General features: G+C 45.2%; 1 protein-coding gene across 4 annotated transcripts in view; it reads left to right on the top strand.

The window, feature by feature from the left end:
• The window catches only part of Dpf3 (double PHD fingers 3), a 285,974-nt gene that overhangs the window by 69,897 nt on the left and 194,725 nt on the right, over positions 1-21,352 (top strand). The window contains exon 1 of one of the 4 annotated variants that reach the window (XM_031357678.1): positions 11,825-12,300. The exons of the other annotated variants lie outside the window; for them this stretch is intronic. Coding sequence (XP_031213538.1) covers positions 12,290-12,300 — 11 coding nt within the window. The 5' untranslated portion in view covers positions 11,825-12,289. Of the gene's footprint in view, positions 1-11,824; positions 12,301-21,352 lie in introns of those variants that run through there. 4 annotated transcript variants of the gene reach the window in all.

Raw genomic sequence — 21,352 nt, 5'->3', positions numbered from 1 at the left:
CCACTCAAAAGTTGCTTTTCCAAGTGTCCTGGACTAAATCTTTCATATTTTAGTTTTATTATAAAGGGTGATATAAAGTCATTTTCTCTGAAGCACACAGTATACTTTGAGGCTCCTGTCATCCCCCCTACTGCCTCCCTCTCTTTCTCCCCTTCCCATAATGTACTTTGTTTTCTTTTTATTTGATAGTAGACTCACAACCCCATCCCTCTTTATTCACAGTACCAGGGGTTTGAATCCAAGGCTTCAAACATGCTGGGTAGATAAGATCTGTATGACTTATAATCCTACTTTAAATAAGGTATTTCAAGTGTGGATATGTAATTTATTTAATTTCACATCTCTTGATAGGCATTTAGATGATTTTCAATTCTTACTTCAATGGGAAAAATTGAATATGCTTTCCTCATACATGTTAAGTCATGTGTGCCCATGTTTAATTCATACATGTGAAGTCATCTGGACTTCTCGCTTATTTCTGAAGTTCGTATGTAATACGAGTTGGGTGAATTGAAAGATATCTGTTATGTTCTTACCTTGGACAAATATTGATCTCTGACTGTTTTCCTGATGGTTTGTTTTAGATCATTTATTTTTTTTTAATGGAAAAAAAATGACGTGTATAGGTATTTTGTCTGCGTGTCTGTCTGCACACCACACGGGTGCCTGGAGACCATGGAGGCCAAAAGAGCAGCATCTGATCCTCTGGGGCAGGAGGTTGTGAGCTTCTATGTGGGTGCTGAGAATTGAACCTGGATCCTCTCAAAGAGCAGTCAGGACTCTTAAATGCTTAGCCATTTCTCCAGCCCTCTAAGTGGTTTCTTGTTGGTATAAACGAGTCAGTAACAAAAGTTGTATGTACATTCTTGTTGCATATCCCTGCACATGGAGGGCAGAAGTCAACATTAGGTGTCTTCTTCAGTCTTTCTCTATTTTGAGAAAGGGTCTCTCACTAAACTGGAGCTGGCTGATTTGCCTAGAGTAGCTGACCAGTGAGCCCCGGGATCTATGTGCTCGTCTCCTCTTCCCCAGCTCTGGGATTACAAGTGTTCCTGATCACATGCAATGTTTGCAAGGTGCTCAAGAAAGGACCGCAGGTCTTCATGCTTAGAAAGGAAATATTCACTGACTGGGACCTTCTGCTGATCTCTAAATGTCTTCTTTTGATTGGTTCATTTTTAAAATCATTCCTTAGCATAGTTTCCTAGAGCTGGCTTAACTATGCTGAAAATTGTTGCATTATTAATTGTCTGTTAATGGGATAAAAAGTGCCATGATGAAGATAACATGTAGAAGAGAGAGTTTGCATTTGGGCTTACGGTTCCAGAGTGATGAGCCCATCACCACAGGGAGGCACGGCAGCAAGCAGCCCGCATGGCCACAGAAGCAGGAAGTTGAGGGATTGCAGCTCAATTGCAAGCATAAAGCAGAGAGCTGGAAACAAGGTGAGACTAATGCTGGTAAAGCTCATCTCCAGGGAGCGACGAACCTCCTCCAGCAAGGTCACGCCTTCTGAACCTTCCCAAACAGTGCTACCCACTGGACACCATGTGTTCATATATCTGAGGCTGAGAGGGACATGTCTCATTTAAATCACCATAGTTGTTATGGCGCTGGACCTTACTGCTGTTGACCTGTAGCCAGAATATAATTTACATTCTTAGACCACACCTGAATGTCCACCTCTCCACATGCCACTTCACCAAGACAGAAACAAAGGGGTGCTGATATGATTGGTGAAGCAGTGATTTATTGTCTTAATTTTTTAGTTAGCTATTATACTTGTTTCTTTTTTTTTTAAGATTTATTTTATTTTATTTTATGTGTATGAATACACTGTAGCTGTACAGATGGCTGTGAGCCATCATGTGTGTGGTTGCAGGGAATTGAACTCAGGACCTCTGCCGGCCCTGTTCGCTCCTGCCCTGCTCGTTCTGCACCAGAAGAGGGCGTCAGATCTTATTACAGGTGGTTGTGAGCCACCGTGTGGTTGCTGGGATCTGAACTCAGGACCTTCGGAAGAACAGTCAGTGCTCTTACCCGCTGAGCCATCTCACCAGCCCCTCTACTTGTTTCTTTAATAATTTTTAAAAAAACTTTTTATTGATTCTTTGTGAATGTCACATCACACACCCATTCCCATGAATCTCCCCTCCCTTTGTATCTGCTCTCTATCCTTGAAACCTGCTTCCCTCAAAATAAAATAAAATAAGAAAAAAACAAAAACTTGTCATGGAAGCTGTAGTGTGTCATATACCCTTTTGTCCACATATCTTTACTTGCAAATGTTCATTGCCGTGAGCCACTGGTCTGTTTTGAGGCCTCTGGCTTTTGCTACTCTATCAATACTGGATCCTCACTGGGACTCCTCTCAGCTATCCTGTTGTTGTCCTGTGTCAAGGAGAACCTGCAGCTTTGGGTCACAAGACTGGCCTTTTCATGCACTCCAGTGGATGGCAGACTAGGTAGATGTTAGATGTTAGGGTGAGCCAACTTAAAGTCCTGGATCTGAGCCTGGGAGGTAGCTGAGTTGGTAAGCCTGTTGTTAGCTTTCCTGCACATGCACCACCAGGGTGGAGCTCTCCAGCATTGCCCCAACGAGGCTACTCAATGCTGTAGCTGGCAAGGGGCAGGGTCAGCTCTCTTGCTCTGATGTCTCTGCGGGAGGCATACCGATGCCTTAGCTACCAGGGCCAGCTCTACTGACAGCCCAGGTGAGGAACAGTGCCCCCTCTCCAGAGCACTACAGCTGGTGAAGCACAGGGCCAGCTCTCCACTCTCATGACCAGCTCTTCTGTCTGTTTCAGGTGGCTTGGGGCAAGGGGTGGTGGTGGACATCTCTCCTGTGCCCATTTGCCACCACAGGGGAGATGAGTCAGTGGGGTCAGCTGCCCTCTCTCACCACCTGGGTTAGCTCTACTGTGCTTCCCAGGCAAGGCAAAGGGCCCACTCCCTGAAAAGTTTTTGTTCTCTTATTCATTCATCTTCTCTGTGTATGAGTGTGCACAGACATGCATTAAAGTCAAGGATAGCTTGTAGGAGTCTGTCTAGCTCTAATGGTGTGGGATCCAAAGCTTAAACTCAGGTTGTCAGGCTTGGTGGCAAATGGTTTTACCTGCTGAACATCTCACTGATCCTCTCTTTCTCTCTTGTTTTTCTTTATTTAGTTCTTGTGATTTGGTTATTTAGTTCTGCATTGTTTAGTATTTATTTACTAAAGTCTTAGTACTCTAGTGACTTCAAAAGACCTTTATATATTGAACACCTTTATATATTGAAATGGACACCTGTCAGACACATGACAAACATTTTACCTTGTTCAAGGCTATTCTAATCTCTGTATTGTTTATGTGTTGCCAAAGCGAGGACCTTTTTTTTCCCCCTAGAAAAGGTCTCACGAAGGATAGGCTAATCTTTACCACTACATAGGCAAGAATAGCCAAGTTCTGGGATTTCATATGTGCATTGTTGGGCCTAGCCTCACAAAAGGTTTTTTTTTTTTTTAAAGGTATATTTGTTTATTTTATGTATATGAGTGCACACTGTAGCTGTACAGATAGTTGTGAGCCTTCATCTGATTGTTGGGAATTGCCTTTTAAGACCTCTGCTCGCTTCGGTTGACCCCGCTCCCTCAGTCTCTGCTTGCTTCGGCCCAAAGATTTACTTATTATTATAAGTAAGTACACTGCAGCTTCTTCAGACACACCAGAAGAGGGCATCAGATCTCATTATGGGTGGTTGTGAGCCACCATGTGGTTGCTGGGATTTGAAGTCAGGACCTTTGGAAGAGCAATCTATACTCTTACCTGCTAAGCCATCTCAACAGGCACCTCACAAAAGGTTTTAAACCAACATTATACTGTTACAGTTTACATCCAGTAGAATGTACTTTAACTTACATCTTCTAGGAGTTTGAAAAATGTATTTATCTCTGTTTCCTATGTAACCACAACAGGATACTTTAGAATCTTAAAAGATATCTTGTGTGTCTTTGTAGTCAGCTCTACCTCTATTCTCAGCAGCCACTGATTTCTTTATGTCACCATAGATGAGTTTCTCTGGATCTAAAATTATACATAAACAGAATCATATAATGTGTATGCTTTTGAATCTAGTTCATTTCACCTAGCCTCCTCTTCTCTAAGACTTGCTTTTCTTGTTGTATATTGATAACTTATTTTTATTGCTGGGAGCATCTCATTAATTAATGTAACATGCTGACACTTTTTAATCCACTCACCACAATTTTTATAATTCTTTTCAGCTGACAGATAGGTGATCTGTTTCCAACTTGGAATAGTATGGTTTAAGTTAGGACAGCATCTATACGTGAGCCTTTTTCTTTTCTTTTTTTTTAGATTTATTTTATGTATGTGAGTATGCTGTCTGTGAGTATGGTGTCTCTGTCTTCAGACACACCAGAAGAGGGCATCAGATTCCATTACAGATGGTTGTGAGCCACCATGTGGTTGCTGGGATTTGAACTCAGGACCTCTGGGAGAGCAGTCAGTACTCTTAACAGCTGAGTCATCTCTCCAGCCCTATGTGAGCTTTCTTTTTTTTTTTTTTTTTTTTTTTTTTTTTTTTTTTTTTTAATCAGAATGAGTGCTTGCCTGCTTCCTATGGGAGAGAATACTTAGTGGAACTTCCCAGGCATGTGACTAGTACATGTTTCTTTATTTAAAATGTTCATTTTTATTTTCATTTGTGTGTACATGTGTAAGTTTGTGTGAGTTGTGGGTGTCCACAGAGGCCAGCAGCGAGCAGGAGAACCCCTGTAGCTGGAGTGACATGCAGTTGTGAACCTTCTAACGTGGGTGCTGGGAACCTACCTCTTGTCCTGTAGAAAAGCAGTGAGCGCTTTGAGCATCTCTCCTGCTGCAAGTTTTTCTCCAACTACTGTAGCATTTCCTGAAGTGGCTGCACCATTTTACACTGCCCCAGCAAAGCATGAGCCCATGGTGCTAAGCATATTCATTTCCTTATTCATTCATTGCTGTCTTCTTTTGTGAAAGGTCTGTTAAAATATTTGCCCATTCTTTTTATTGGCCCATTTATCTGGTTGAGTTGCCAAAGTTTTCATCCCCCTCCCATCATCCATGAGACAGGGTCTCTCTGTATAGCTCTGGCTGTCCTGGAACTTGCTCTGTATATCAGACTGACCTCAAACTTAGAGATCCACCTGCCTCTGCTTCCTGAGTGCTGGGATTAAAGGCATGACTTACCATGCCTGGTTCACAGTTCTTTATATATTGTGGATATATAGGTGTCTCTCTCTCTCTTTCTCTCTCTCTCTCTCTCTATATATATATGTATATATATATACACACACACATATATATGTATACACATATGAACACACATATATGCACGTACATATATGTATATATATGTATATATATATATATATATATATATATATATATGAACTTCCTATATGTATTCTGTATATAATATGTACACAGAGACTACTTTCTTTTAGGTGGCCTGATTTTTTTTTTTAAATAAAATCTTATTTTTTAAAAAATAGTTATAGTAAAAGATAACATTGGAGGTGGATCTCAGTGGTGGAGCTGGTACCCTGGGCTCCATCCCAACCTCCCTACAAATGAAAAACAGAGTAAAGGTATTTTGATCTTGTTAATTGCATAATTTATTATAATTAATTATATTTGCACTGTTGTGTAACTATACCCCTATCTGTAACTATATCTTTGAAAAAGCAGAATTCTAAAATTTTGATGAATTTCGAATAGATTTTTTCATTTATAGTTTTTCTTTTTTTGGTGTGTGTGTATGTGTGTGTGTGTGTGTGTGTGTGTCCCAAGACTCTTGACTACGCAGATGTCCTGAAGACTTCCCACAATGCCTTCTTCTGGAAGTCTTATAATCTTAGTGTTTGCTGTGACTCTAGAATCCATTTTGACTATGTTGGGTGGTGTGAAGTACAGGCCCAGTTCTATGTGTTGGTACAACTCTATTGTGTGTGTGTGTGTGTGTGTGTGTGTGTGTGTGTGTGTCTACACAAGCTTGGGTGCTGTCAGAAGGCAGTGGGTGCTTTCTTCCGCCGAGTGGATCTGGAGGACAGAACTCAGGTCAGGCTTTGGGGAGAGAGCCTTTACTCACTGTGCTGTTTTGCTAGTCCTAAGATTTATATTTGAATGTGGAGAGCTGGTTAAAAGAAATAAGGTCCAGCAAATTGGCTCACTGGATATTAAGCTTGCTGTCAACTGTGAGGGCCTGGCTTTGACCCCAGGTCCTTCAGTGGAAGAACTGACTCCTGAGAGTTGTCCTCTGACCTCTACCTGCATGAGTCCCTGGAAAGTATGTACCCTCCCCTCCCAAACAATAAACAATGTTAAATAAAAATAAGTAAAATACATATACATTAGCTATTAGTCATCAAACTTCTGATTAATTCTCTCGTGGCTAAGAAATTATAACCCCTGTCAGCAATCAGGTAGATATTTATTTGTTCAATCCATTGGATATTTTCCCTTGGGGGTTGGGTGTGAAACCTAGAGCTAGGGTAAGCACCTACAACAAAGCTACCTCTGCACCTCTATGAGACTTTTAAAAATTGATAGAAGAAAGAACCAGCATGACTCCTTGATTCACCTGGCATCTGTTTGGGCTTAGGTAAAGTTGCTCTTGACACTTCATATAACTGAATAGGAGGAAAGAGAAGAACAAATGTGGAAGGTGCATAAGGAGTGAAAAGGGCTGGATCTGGGTGCACAGCTCAGTTAGTGACATGCTCAAGCAAGAGGACCTGAGTTCAACGCCCAGCACCTGAGTAAAAAGGTGTCATGTGCTTGTGATCCGAGCCCCTCGGAAGCTGAAGACTGGGGGATCCTGGGGACTCACTGGCCAGCCAGCCTGGCTTAAATGGTGACCCCCACATTTCAGTGAGAGAACTTGTCTCAGAAAGCAAGGTGCATGTCTTCCAGGGAAGGACACTGGGGGTGGACTTACAGCCTCTACATCTACATGTACACATATGTAGGCACTCGTGCACACAAAGAGCATGGGCACCCACACCCCTTAAAGAAGAAAAGAGGGGCACTTAGCTTGTGTGGGATGGAGCTGTCCTGTGGAGGAGCTGCATCTATCCAGCTGTGAGTTGTGAGGCTTGAGAGGGGGCTGGGATGTCCTATAGCCTCACATGTTAGCATCATGGTTGGTCTGATTGGAGAGACACCAAATGGATGAGGGCGGACGGGTGGCGCTAGCACTCTGTTGCCTTGGAGAGGGACTGATTGCTGAAGGATTGAGGATGGGATTGGGGAGGGGGTGATGTGGGCAATTGTCTGATTTCAGAATAGGTAAAGCTGGGGGGAGGCATTAACGATTCGACCTTGCGATTCCTGTTGGGATGTTGCAGAGGCTAGCTCTGCTTTAACTAGAGCTAAAGATAGCAGGAGGAGAAACTTCAGAGATGGAGCGTAAAGTAAGTGACAACTATTCACTTCTAGAGAATACTAGCAACGGTTATAATCAGAAGCATCTCTCCTTTTTGGATAAAGCATTTAAAAGCCTGTAAAGTGCTTGTATGTGCTACTTTTTTTTTCCTTTTTAAATTTGCTTTTATTGCTTTTATTTATGTGCATGTCACATAAACGTAGGATCTCATGGAGTTAAAGAGGACGTCAGATCGGCTTGGAGCTGGGGTTACAGGTGGCTGTGAGCTGCTGATGTGGGTTATGGGATCTGAACTTGGGTCCTCTGGAAGAGTAACAAGTATTCTTTGTTGTTTTGAGACAAGGTGTCTCTCTGTAGCTGTCCTGAAACTCATCATGGCTGGCCTTGAACTCTGTCCACATCTGCTCCCTGAGTGCTGGGATTAAGGTGTATGCTGGTACACTGAGTGTTCTGAACCACTGAACCGCCTCTCCAGCCCCAGTTTTCTTTACTTTTTTCTTCCTTTTTCATTTATAGGTGGTGTGTAGGCAGGGCAGGGTCCCGTGTTTTCCATCTTGCTGATGAGGGGCTCCGCCCTAGCTAGGAGGTAGCCTAGGGACTGTTCTCTAAGATGACAGGCACTGTGGTATCAGTGGGTTGGGGTTGGGTAAGATTCTCATCTAGGCTTCTACCTGAGTATGTTTTTGACAGGGTTGATAATATCTGCACCATTAGCCTCAATGTCGGGGAAGGCCAAATAAAGCAACCAAAGTGGATGAATGCCAGGAGACATAAAGCAGGGTGCAGACCCCAGCCCTTTAGCGGTTATAGTTCCTTTGTCCTGTGACTGGGGATCAGCTGGTCACAGGATGGGGAGATGGAGAAAACCAGCGTCATGCTGATGTAGATTTGTGCTGGTGCTGGTGTAGTGCACAGGAGCAAAGGCATGTGGGAGTGGGGTGGAGTGCTGGCCTCTGGGACTTTACGGTGCTGCCCATGCAGCCTAAGGCTTCCTAGTTAAGTCTGAGAAGAGTAAGAACTCCCATGTAACAGAAAAGACTCTGTGTTCAGATTCAGAGACCTTGGGATTGTCTGTGATTTATTACATCCCGGACAGACTGCAATATTTGATTCTCTTGAATCATATTTTACTTGTCTTTTTTGGTGTTTGTGTTTTCTGTGTGCATGTGTGTGTGTGTTTGTGTGTATGTATGTACATGTGTGTGTATGTATGTATGTGTGTATATGCACGTATGCATCTATGTGTATGTATGTGTGTGTATGTGTGTATGTGTGTGTATACACGTGAACAAACCTATAAATGGAAGCTAGCAGTTGATATCCAGTGTTTTGCATTATTATTATTATTATTATTATTATTATTGTTGTTGTTGTTGTTGTTGTTGTTGTTGTTATTGAGACAAGATCTCTCCTTGAAGCCAGAGCTCACCACGTTAGCTAGACTGCCTAGCCAGAGTCCCCGGTCCCTGTCTCCCTAGCATAGGGTTTACAGACATGCTGCACCATACCTGGCTTTTTATGTAGCTGCTAGGGATGCAAACACCCATGCCAACATTTGTTCAGCGGGTTCCTTAACCACCAAGCCATCTCTGTAGGCTTGCTTTTGTTTTCAGTAGTTCTGGGATTCAAACCCAGGCCCTCGGGCATGCTAGACAAGCACTCTGCCACTGAGCTATGCCCCCAGCCTTCAATGTACTCATCTTGGAGATAGGAAATGACTTGTGAGTTTCCACGACTTGCTGCTCCTTTTGAGCCAGCACCTGTTCCTCCTAGCGTAGGTGAAGAGAGTGGAGGATGGGAAGGCACAGCATCACTGCATGGAGAGAGGCCATGAGCCTCTAGGATTTGTATAAAATGAGGAGACAGATTTTTCTCAATCCTCTCATGGAACTAGTCCTTCTGACACCTTGATCCTGGTCAAATGAGGCTGACATTGGCCATGTGGCCTTACAGATAAAACCTTGGCCTTGTTTTAAGCCATAAGTTTGTAGCGGTTTGTTATAGTAGCAAAAAGAAACTAATAGAGTAGACTTAGGATTCACCAAGCTTATCACACGAATGGATGCCATTTTCGGCATGGCTGTACCATAGCATGTGTGCGCATTCATCAGCTGAGGAGCACTTGGATTGCTTCCAGGTTTGAGCTGTTAAGAATGATGCTGTTAGGAACATTCATATGCAGGTCTCTGTGTAAACATGTTTTCATGCTTCTTGAGAGTTTGCCCAAGTGCCTAGGCATGGGATTGCTGTCCTCCAAGTGCTTATTTAACTTTCTAAGGCACTGCCAGATTGCTTTCCAAAGTGGCAATCGCATCTAGTGTTTCTACCAACGGTGCTCGAGAGTTAGTTACAATGTATCCTAGCCAGTGCTTCCCCATTGTCAGTCTTTCTATAATAGAAGTTTAATGCTATCTCACTGTGCTTTTAATTGCATTTCCCTGATGACTAATGACATTGAACACTTTTTCCCATGCTTTTTGGCCATCTGTAGCTCATTCTTTATGCAATGTCTGTTCAGTTCTTTTGTCTATTAAAAAAATTGGATCATTTGTCTTATTAAATTTTAGGAGTTCTTTATATATTCTGACTAGACATCCATTATCAGATATGCTTTCTGCAAATATTTCCTTGCAGTCTATGGCTTGTGTTTTATTTTAAATTTTGATGAAATCCAACATTGTGGGGATGCCCTTGTTAAAGGAATTTTTGTTTAAGATGAACAGGATTTTCTTCCAATTTTTCTTCTAGAACTTTTATAGTTTTCGCTCTTACACTTAGCTCTCCAGCCCAGTTTGAGTTAATTCTTCTGCAGAGGATGAGGTAGGGGTTAAGGTTTATGAAATTAAAAGTGTTGGGATGTCTGTCTGGTTTGGAATCAGTGTAGTATTGACTTCCCAGCAGGTGCTTCATATTGTGGGGATATAAAAAGTAAAATCAGATCAGCACTTGGAATGTTTTTCCTCTCCTTTCCTCTTTTTTTTTTTTTTTTTTTAATTCTTTGAGACAGGCTCTCCTGTAGCCCAGGCTGGTCTTGAACTCACTACTCCTGTCTCCATCTCCCAAGTGCTGGGATTATAGGTGTGTGTTACATCCCCAGCCCCTCCGCATGTGACACAGACAGATTTTGATGAGCTTATGTGACAAATACAGATCAACTGCATTGGGCTTCCAGAAAAGGGACAAGCCATGTGAAATCTGAATGGAAGTGGGGACACTGAAGAAAGGCTTTTGTGGGGCTGCAAAAACACAACACTGAGTCACCATTTAAATTATGGGCTCTGGAACGTTGTTTTCTCCTGGGGAGAATGCATGGTTTGTGTCCTCATGGGATTGTAAAACAGAGTCATCTTACTAAAAAGAGACTTCCAGGTAAGTAATTCCAAGCAGGTGGAGGAAGGGAAAGAGTTGGGTGGGCAGCTATGTGTGTACTAGGTATAGAGGAGATTCCATGAACTCATTACTGGTGGTTGGTTGTACATGCATATGCCTTTGTTTCTCCAAACTCATAAATTCCTACTGAGTTATAATGTCCCTGTAATGAATGTGGTGCTTAGAGGGAGGGAGGGAGGAAGGAAGAAAGGAAGGAAAGAAGGAACAAAGGAAGAAAGGAAGGAGAGGGACCAACTTACATGGACCTCTCCCCCCCACCACACTTTGTGCCCAGAATCTAGCTTTCATCATCTCATCCACATCTCTCCAGCTTCCCAAGAGCAGCTTCATCGTTTCCATGTTTGTAGATTAAAACACAAGACTCCGAGGGCTAAGCACTCGTTGCCATGTTGAGGCCGAGGTCTCCGCTCCTGGCTCCGAGTGGCCCTGATTGATAAACTATACCATCTCCAGCTGCAGTGAGGACACCTTCTTTAGGAAGCCTGGCCCAGAGGCAGGGGCGGATGGCAGGCAGAGGAGGGTTAGGTCTGCCTGGATGTTTGTGGGTTTGCTCATACTCAGCAGAAGCACTGTGTGCTGCTGGCTGGGAGGTGGCTGGCTGGCTGGCTGTGTGGTTGGGGTTTGCAAGAGTCTGAAGAACCTTTTGCCAGAGGGGCTTTAAAGTCGCAGCTCTCAGCAGCCACTATCAGCTGGAATTTTTTTTTTCCCTTTCTCCTCCAGATTGAATCTCATCAGGGTTTTATTGGCTTCTCTGTTCCCAGGATGGCCCTTCTTCTTCCTTACCTGGGCAGCCTCCCCTGTCATGACACTTCCTGTCACACAGTGGCCCTGGGAAGGACTCCTCTCTCCAGCAGGGCTACCACTTGGCCCTGTTCTCAGCTTCCTCACTTCCAAATTCCTCTGGTTTTCCCTAAGAGGTGTGAGTTCACCAGGGATGAAGACGGACCAGGATCTTGTATGGATTCAGATTCAGGGTGAGGGGGCTGCTCCCCTCTCTGTGTCATGTTTAAGCCATTCTCAAAGGGCTCCTGAGAAAACGGATAGTGCAGTGTGTCTGGGGAACCCAGTACCCTGGATGGTGGGAGTTGCTATTGTCACTCCTCCTCTCCAGGATGCATCGCATATCCCTAGGCCCTCTGAGGGGTCAGGGCTCCTGCCTGCCTGCCTCTGAATATCTGTCATCTTTTTGCTTTGTTTGGTCATCATGACCCTGCCCCTGCCAACTAAGAAAAGCTGAGCCAGGGCCAAGCCTGGCTGCCTGGTCTCCTGGCCAGCATTGCATGCTGCTGCTTTGCGTCAGCAGAAAAAAGGTCCCCTGCCAGCCACATTTTAGAGCACGCTGTCCCTTGCAGTCCTAGCCTGAGAAGCTTCTACGCTGCGTCCCTGCTTGCCAGACTGAGTTTGTTCTCTCTCTGCCCACATACCTGGTGCCTCAGGAATCTCGAAGTATGGCTTGGCGGCCCAGTGACTTCAGGGGATGTGTTTGAGGTTTGCTTTCCATGCCTGTTCCTCCTTCCCTGGGTTAAGAGGGGTGTCACCTCCAAGCTCCTCCCAGCTCCCAAAAATACCAGCCCTACCCTCCCAGCACCGCCAGAAAGTGCTTAGCACATTAGCGGGTTTAGCTACAACCACGGTGACAGACATTTAGGAGGCTGCAGAGACACATTGATTTCATTTGGAATTCCTTCCGGCACCTCACTATTTTGACAACACAGGGCAGCACCGTTACTAGGAACCTGTGTGGTAGAAGGGTCAGGGTGGAAGGGTGGGGAGCAACAGCGAGTGCGGAATCCTGAAGAGCCTGCGACTGCACCTGCCTCTCCTTCTGCTGTGACTGCATCTGTCTTTAGCAGGCCTGTGTGGTGCGACCTCCCTTTGGCCTCCTGGAGCTTGCTTGGAGCAGGCTTTGGATCTTAACAACTCCCTCCCACCCCCACCCCAAATCCATAGTTGTCTCAGCTCAGTGGTTTCTCTTGCAGGGGAGACAAGAGGCTCCTAGCCCTGCCAAGGAGGCAGCCAGGCAGGCTAAGAGAAACAGTTTCAGGGAACAGCCCTGCTCTCGGGGCCTCTGTTCCTTCGCTGCCATTTCATGCTGCAGGCTCTGAAGCTGTCTCCAACTCTCTAAAACCTGGTCTTCTCATACGTAAACTATACTAACGTGGCCGGCTTTCCCTACCTCCACGCAAGGCCCGTCATCTGCAAGAGACAAATAGATGCAGAGGCGTTTTGGAAAGTGTCGGGTGAGGCACACTTTCCCCTGAAGAGAACATGTTATGTCTTGTTTACCGTGAATCCCTCCATGATGTCTAGTTTAGTGGCTATAAAGGAAAATACGATGGCTTTCTAGAAGTTGCCAGTGTGCTCCATTGATTGGCATGGTGAAGAACAGCAAGGCTCTGGGTGTATTAGCGTGCAAGGGCTGCTGTAACAGGTAGCACAGACTAGAGCGCGTAAACACCGGGAATGTAGCCTGTGACACACGGAGGAGGCTGGAAATCCAGGGTCAAGGTGTCAGTCTCATGGGCCCCTCCTGTAGGCTCTGTGGTTCTCCCAGCTTCCATTGCTTCCCTGGCATCCTGTATGCCCTCACCTCTGCTTGAATCTTCACAGGGTAGTGGTGTCCCCTGTGGGAAGCTCTGTGTCCAAACACCATTTTAGTTTTAAAGGAAGATGCCAATTGTTCCTGAATTTTGAGAGTTTTAATGTCCTAGAAATAGTTTTATTTTATTTCCCAAATGGCTTATAAAATGTAAAGTTATCTTTTAGAACCAAATGTAGTAGCAGTTTATACTCTTCACTTACTTCCTCCCTCCTTGCTCCCTTCCTGTTTTTATTTATTTAATTAATCTAATTAATTTAACTTGTTTGTTTGTTTATTTATTTATTTAAAGACAGGGTTTTTTGACTATCTCAGGCTGGCCTTGAATTCACCCTGTATCCAAGGAGAACTTGAATTAGCCCCCCCACCCCCCAGCTTCTCGAGACCTGGAATTATAGGCATATCCCAGCATGTCCTGTTTCCTACTTCTTTCCTGTGCCATCCTTTCCCTTGGGCATCTCTGAATCATGGATGACCATCGGCTGATGTTGGGTTCACATTCTTTTCCTCTTCTTGGGCCATACATGTTGTTCTGTCTCCCAGCGTCACTTCAGTGCGTATTTCTGGCAGTGGAGTCGCCCACCCCCCAATCTGTGTGTGTCCCCACTTGACCTAAGCCCTGACATATCAGTGGAATGTTCGGGGTACTGCTGGACTGACATGCTGGTCAATGGTCCTTGCAGGACCTGGTGCCATCTTGTCTGCTGGCCCTTCATTTTTAAGGCTCCATTGCTCTTCATCTCTCTGCGTTGCATCTTCCCGTGACCTTTCCAGTTTAGGGAGTTGGATGGAGATGGAGGAATAACTTTATTTATCCACTACCCTGGAAGAAGAGGACACCTAAGGAATCCTTCCTGTGAGCCACAAGGATCCAATTCTCAGTTCTCTTTCTTGTTAACCCCAAGAACTGGATAATCTCTCTAGCCTTGTCTTACAGACGGCCATTTTGGGTTTTGAATGGAAATATGAGCTCTCCTAAGCTACTCCACGAGGGAGAGACTCAAACAGTCATTTCTAACATCTCCATTTTCTCCTGTGCATGAGGAATGTAGGCAGTGGCCACTCCTGTTAGTCACCTGCAGAGCTTTATAAGAAGTCATATTTCAGGGTTCCTCCAATCTGCTGAACCACCAAAGAGTTGGATAAGCTCAAGGATCTGTGTTTCAGGCTAGCCCCCAGAGATCCAGGCTATACACACAGGGAGACCCACCTGTGTCCTGCTGGGTTCCACCTACGCCCTGTTCTACCCAACCTGGGGAACCTGCAGTCTGTCACACATGACTGAGTGGAATAGCACATGTGACCTACCTTTCACCTTCTCCAGGCCTCTTCTCTTCTGTAGAGTAGTCCTGGGGGTCTGGTGGGGGTCAAGTGCTTAGATAGACCTGGCCTGAAGTGAGGGAGTGGCATATGTGGTTATGTTATGTTGGCATACTTCCTTTTCACCATTCCCCAGAGCCTGTGCTTGCTCTGTGGTCCCTCAGAAGGTCAGGCGCCTAACCTGGGGCCAGCAGGCATGTTGCAAGGCAGATAAGGTAGCAGGTAGAAGCCTGCACTCTGGGTGGTGATGGTGATGATGGTGATGATGATAAATTGTTCCCATGATATTTACATAATGTGCTAATATACCTTAATGTTGGAATTTCAAAACAAACTAATAAATCATTTTTTTAAATTACAATACTAAAAGTGGGGGCTAGAAGAGATGGGTCAAAGGTTAAGAGCACTGGCTGTTCTTCCAGCCAAGAGTGAGTATTCCAGGGTGAGACTGTGAGTGAATCAGGGCTTTGCTGAGAACCCTCCCACCTCTTCCCTGCTGTGCCATCCTCTGCCCTTTGACCTTCCTTACCTTCACTCTTTCCTGCCCCTCTCCCCCTTCCAGTTCCACTTGGAATCCCAGCACAGACCAAAAATATACTCACATTTAACCCCTAACGCTTCTAAAAACCCAGTACCTTCTAGCAACTTAACAAACAAGAACAACAGTCATCACCAGCAAAGGAGCAAGTGCTATTGACCCATGCACGGACTGGTCAGTGGTGACTTGCTCACCCATAGCCTCAGGTTCTCTCCTGCGGAAACCCTGCCCTGTCTCTTTCTGAGACACATAAACATCATGTTGGGTGTAGCTGGCCCAGGCTCTTGGCAGTCATAGGATCCTGAAGCTAATTTGTCACCCAGTGAGGGCAGGAACCTTCTGTATCCCATGCGGGGAACATGTCTGGCCTGGAGTGGACGCTCACTAGATGTTTCTTGACTGAACTAAAAGGCACCATCAAGTTAATCTTGGGTAGCAGAGCAGAGGAGCATGTGGAGGTGCAAAGACATGAATGTACTTACCTGAGCAGTTTAATTTGTTGCTGTTGCTAATAAGATGATACGGAATACTGGCTGGCACTGATACTGGGTGAATTATAACCAGCAAGGGCTTAGCTAGCTCATGGTTCTGGTCCACGAGATGAAGCCGGACATTGCACAGTGAGAAATCCTCTCTCTCTCTCATCCCCTTTCCTATAAAGACATCAATGCTCACTCAGGAGTGTTCAACTCTTATTCTCCTTTCTATTCCTCCCAAGGGTGCTGCCTCTAAACGCCAAAGTTGGATTAAGTTTCTACCATTTTAACACTTCACAATAGTGGTTAAATTCTGTGAATTTCAGAGGGGCTATACTGTATTCAAAATGTTGAATATATAACAGGTAGTAGTTGGGACTAGCACCCACATCAATAACATGTTTTTAGTTTTTTAATTTAACAAAATCCAAGCTCTGTCTTCTTTTGGTTTTGCTTTGTTTTGTTTTGACACAGGGCCTTATTAAGACCAGGCTAACCTTCAACTCATGATCCTCCCAATTCAGCCTCCAGAGTGGGACCACAATGCCTGCTTAAACTGGCTTCTAAAAGTTATCATCATTACAATTTATATCTTTACAAAGCTAAGAGACCCCTGGCTGGTACCATGGCAGGAAGAGATCTGGATAGATAACAGCAAGTTTTTTTAAAAAAATTATTATTATTATTATTATTATTATTAAATTGACATCACTGAAGATGTTGGCTTGGGATTCTAGGCCAACATCTAAATACTCCAAGGAGTAAGTGGTGTGTCTATTCTCATACATTACTAAAATTTTAAGTTGGAAATATGTCATTGGAGCATACTGTGTGTCCAGAGTGGAGAGGCCCTGTGGTGAGCCTCTGGCTTGCAGAACTGTTTGCAAGGCCTGCTGGGACTTGCTCAGCATCCTGCCTTCCTTGTTGGAGTTCAAAATGCCTTGTTTTAAAATACCCAGTGAAGCAGCTTTCTTTCTCTCCCTTTCTGTCTCTCCTCCAACTCCTTCACAAAGTAGGACATTTTGATGGTTTGGGGTTGTGGAAAAAATTCTCAGGGTGACTCACAATCAGATATTCCTGAAATGTATCTCAGTTTTGTTGCCCTTAACTCTTCCCTGACTTCTGAGCACCCCGTCCAGGCCTCCCCATTCCTGAGTATCAGCAGGTCCCTGACCTTTGTTCTGTTCCTAACCCTTAGCCCGTCTCTTCTCTTATCTCTTTCCTTTCAGGAGATCAGGATTTGGGTGACCTTTAGCCAGTGACCCAAACCATTTGCTCCTCACTTTTCTTGGTAGGTTCTAGCAGCTGTTAGGTTTAGTGGCTTCTGGGTGTTATTGAAGGGCTCTTCTGTCAGCACTAGCAAGTCAGAAGGGCAGTGTCAGGAATGTACAATATCGCATGGCACCTTTAGAAAAGGATATCCGTGATGATGATCATCATTTTGTGTGTGTGAGTGTGTGTGTGTGAAATGTTTTCTCTCCTTCCATGTAGGTCCATGTAGTTGTCAGTCTTGGCAGCTGACCTACTGATCTGTTTCACTGTCTCCCTCCCTTTTCAATCCTGTGAATAACAGTCATAATAGTAAAAATAACTATAGCACTATGATAACAACAACCATAGCGCATCTACTGAGCACTGCCCTTGGCACCTTCTCTCACGTCCACCCGTGAGGTCCTCACAGTACCTCTCATAAACTCTGATTCCAGTATCTACTTTATAGATGGGAAAACAAGGACAGATATGCCAAGGAGTTTGCCTAAGGCATTCAGTTAGTGAGGTAGGACAATTATAGAATGACCAAATGGCATAAATTCCATTTAGATTGTGTCAGGAATAGGTGAAGAAGGGTTTATTTCTGGGTTGCTGGTTCTCTATCTTGTGGGTTTCCTGCAAGGATGTAGTGTGGTCCAATGGTGGCCCGAGATGTACTAGATGGGAGAAAACTCATTTCCTTGACTTTTCTGGTAGGTAAGTCCTGCCTTGGGCTGTGTAAGAGACAAAAGCCAGACTGTCCTGAGATGCAGAGGGGTGGAGGTGAGGTCCCAGGAGCAGGTGGCCAAGCTCATCAGCGATTACTTGTCCTTTGCTTGTATTTCTAGTAGATGCTTCCCATACTTCTAGAACAGTGCTCATTTCAAGAATAGGCTTTGTGCCCAGTGAAGAGAATTATCACCATGTAGCATTTCCCCAAAGTTTGCAGGACTGAACATTTTTTTTTTATTATAAGGGGTAGTGAAGGGGCTAGGGAGATGGCTTAGAGGGTAAAGGTGCTTGTTGGTAATCTTGATGACCTTAAATTTAATATCTGTGGTTCACATGGATATTAAAGATAAGATATTAAGGATAGACTGCTCCAATTCTGGCAACCTGTCCTCTGCTTTCCGCACCCAAGCTGTGCAAAACACGCAATACATGCAAAACACATCAACACAATATAAATACATAATAAAGAGGTAGTGAGCACGGAGGGGCTTTGAGCTGTTGAAAGCCCTTTCTTTTATGATTTGGAGCCACGGTGGTAGGTATGGAGTGGGGAGGAGGGGCAGGAACTAGACCTTGTTCATTGCCTACACAGGCTCAGGAAACATCCTTGAGGGGGGCTCAGCAAATGAGTAGAGCTCTGGCCCTTGGAGGATCTAGTCATGTGCAGTAAAGATTGTTGGAGGTCAGGAGGGCAACATGATGGACTGGAAGTGGCTGCTGGGTATGGCAAGGAGAAGGAAATGAGTAACCAGGAGGAGGCGACAAGGGGAGAATGGTTAAGCTGAGGGGGATGGGCAGATGGAGGACAAGCAAGAGGGTGTGCACGTGTGTGCGAGCATCCATGTTTGTGTGCGCACCCGCACATGTGTGTGTACATGTGAGACGAGCTCTCAGTAACCCACCCTGGCCTCAGTGTAGCTGAAGATGACCTTGAACTTCTAAGCTCCCAATCCCTCTGCTTCTGCTGCTCCTGGGATTGTAGGATCGCAGGCATGTGCCCCCAGGTCTGGTTCACTCAGTGCTGGATTGAACCCAGGGGTTCGTGCATGCTAGGCAGGCTACTCTGGCAACTGATGACCTTTCACTTGAGGAGGCTTTGGTAGTTGATGTGACGAGGGAGGTTGACTGCCTCTACATAGGAACTCAGTGACTTCTGGGACTGTCTGCTGTCATGAAGTCTCCTGAGTGTGTGGGGACAGGAGAAAGGGAGGCAGAAGACTCCTGAAGGGAGGGAAGAGGACAGTCGCTGTGGAGAGATGAGAACTATTTTCCTTAAAAAACAAAACAAAACAAAACAAAAAAACCAGAGGTGTACTGGAAAACACAATCCTGCTTTCAGATTTTTGCCGTTGCCTGGTCAGATGAAATGGTCCCCACGTGGGGCTGACTGACTACCCTGCCTGTCCTTCTCTTTCGTCTGCTTGTGTAACGTTAGGGGTTTTCCCCTGGCCACCACCACAGGGGAGGCAGGTCCTAGGTAAGGCTGGAGCTGTATGTGGAGTCTAGAAGAAATGTCAATGCACACGTGTCTCCAGCAAAAGCTCTGTCTGAGAAGAAAGTGGGTCTTGCTTTATGTCCCTCAGTTGCCCGCTGGTTGCCTGTCCTGTGGCAGATACGGGACACACGTGCATTGAGTCAGGCCAGGAGATGGCTAGGTCATATCTGAGAATTCAGATATTCTGGTTTCTTGTCACTCAACGATACCATCCAGAGTTGTGTGTATTTTATTACAAGGTCCCCAGAGCCTCTTTTCACTGAAGTACCTAAAGGGAATCTTTCCCTCTATCTTTTTTTTTTTTAAACATTCATTTATCTTTATGTGTCTGAGTGTTTTATCTGTATGGATGTATATGCATCAACTGTGTGCTTGATGCTACCTATGTCAGAAAAGGATGTCACATCCCCAAGTTCTGGAGTTATGGGTGATTGTGAGCTGCTGTATAGGTACTGGGAACAGTAAGTCCTCTTAACCACTGAGCCACCTCTCCAGCCCTCAAAGGGGATTGTCACAGAATAGGGCTGCCCAGTAGAATCAGGTTCTGTTACATTTGAGGACTTTCTATGTTGCCCTGACTTGGCCTTGCCACTTCTTGCCCACTATACTTTCCCCTACACTCTATTTTCTTTACTGAAAAAAAAAATGAACACAACCCTCCTAACCCATTCCCTCAATCCTCAGCCAGCTTCACTGGAAGGAAGCCTTGTGTGTAAAGAGGTATCAACTCTCCGGCCGACAGAGGAAAGGACTGGCATCAGCAGCTTGCTATCGGAGGCATCCCGTGGCTTGTTGTTTTTGTTGTTGTTTCTTATGGGGTGGCCTCCAGCATGCAGATGTTCACTAATGCCTTGACTTTGCTATCTGTTCTTCTAGGGCAGTTATAGGTCGGCACAATGGACTTGCTGTTCTGCTCTACAGTGAAGCACTGTGTAGGCTGATGAGCTAGGCAAGAGGGGACCTGCAGAGAGGATCAGGAAGAAGTCATTGTCTGTGGTGTGAGAGTGTGTGCTGGGCAGTCACACTGCATCTTGAGTTATGTTGCTTCCTCTCCCCCATCTTCTATCAATCAGTTGTTTGCCCCTTCCTGCACCCTTTCCTTCTAGGGTCACAACAATGGCAGGCCATGGCAACTTCGATCTTAAATGCTAGGTTAATGTGTTGAAAGAAGTATTTAAAATTCTTTCAGTGAATTGTCAAACCCCTTTCACTGGGTGTGTTGTGTTTCTCGTTTGAATTGTTCTGAGTCTTTTTGCTTGTGATTGTTTCTGAGAAATGTTGGGCAACCTAGCCATCCATATACCCATCCATCCATCCATCCATCCATCCATCCATCCATCTATCCCTCCACCTCCTCATCCATCCATCTATCCATCTATCCACCCATCCACTCATCTATCCATCATCCACCCTATCCATCTATTCATCCATCCACCCATCCACCCATCCATCCATCCATCCACTTATCCACCCATCCATCCATCCATCCACCCACCCATCCATCCACCCATCCACCTCCCCATCCATCCATCCATCTATCCACCCCCCATCCATCCATCCATCTATCCATCCATCTATCCATCCATCCATCCATCCATCCATCCACCCATCCATCCATCCACCCATCCATCCATCCATCCATCCACCCATCCATCCATCCATCCATCCATCCACCATCCACCCATCTATCCATCCACCCATCTATCCATCCACCCATCTATCTATCCACCCATCTATCCATCCACCCATCTATCCATCCATCCATCCATCCATCCATCCATCCATCCATCCACCCATCCATCCACCCATCTATCCACTCCCCATCCATCCATCCATCCATCCATCCATCCATCCATCCATCTACCCATCCATCCATCCATCCATCCATCCATCCATCCACCCATCCATCCATCCATCCACCCATCCACCCACCCATCCATCCACCCATCCACCTATTCACCCACCCATCCACCCATCCACCTCCCTATCCATCCATCCATCTATCCACCCCATCCATCCATCCATCCACCCATTCATCCATCTATCCACCCATCCATCCATCCATCCATCCACCCATCCACCTATTCACCCACCCATCCACCCATCCACCTCCCTATCCATCCATCCAT

This window comes from Mastomys coucha, unplaced genomic scaffold, assembly GCF_008632895.1.
Source record: "Mastomys coucha isolate ucsf_1 unplaced genomic scaffold, UCSF_Mcou_1 pScaffold6, whole genome shotgun sequence".
Classification (NCBI taxonomy): domain Eukaryota; kingdom Metazoa; phylum Chordata; class Mammalia; order Rodentia; family Muridae; genus Mastomys; species Mastomys coucha.
The sequence above is the reverse complement of the archived record's forward strand: the minus strand, read 5'-3'. Positions and strand labels throughout refer to the sequence as shown.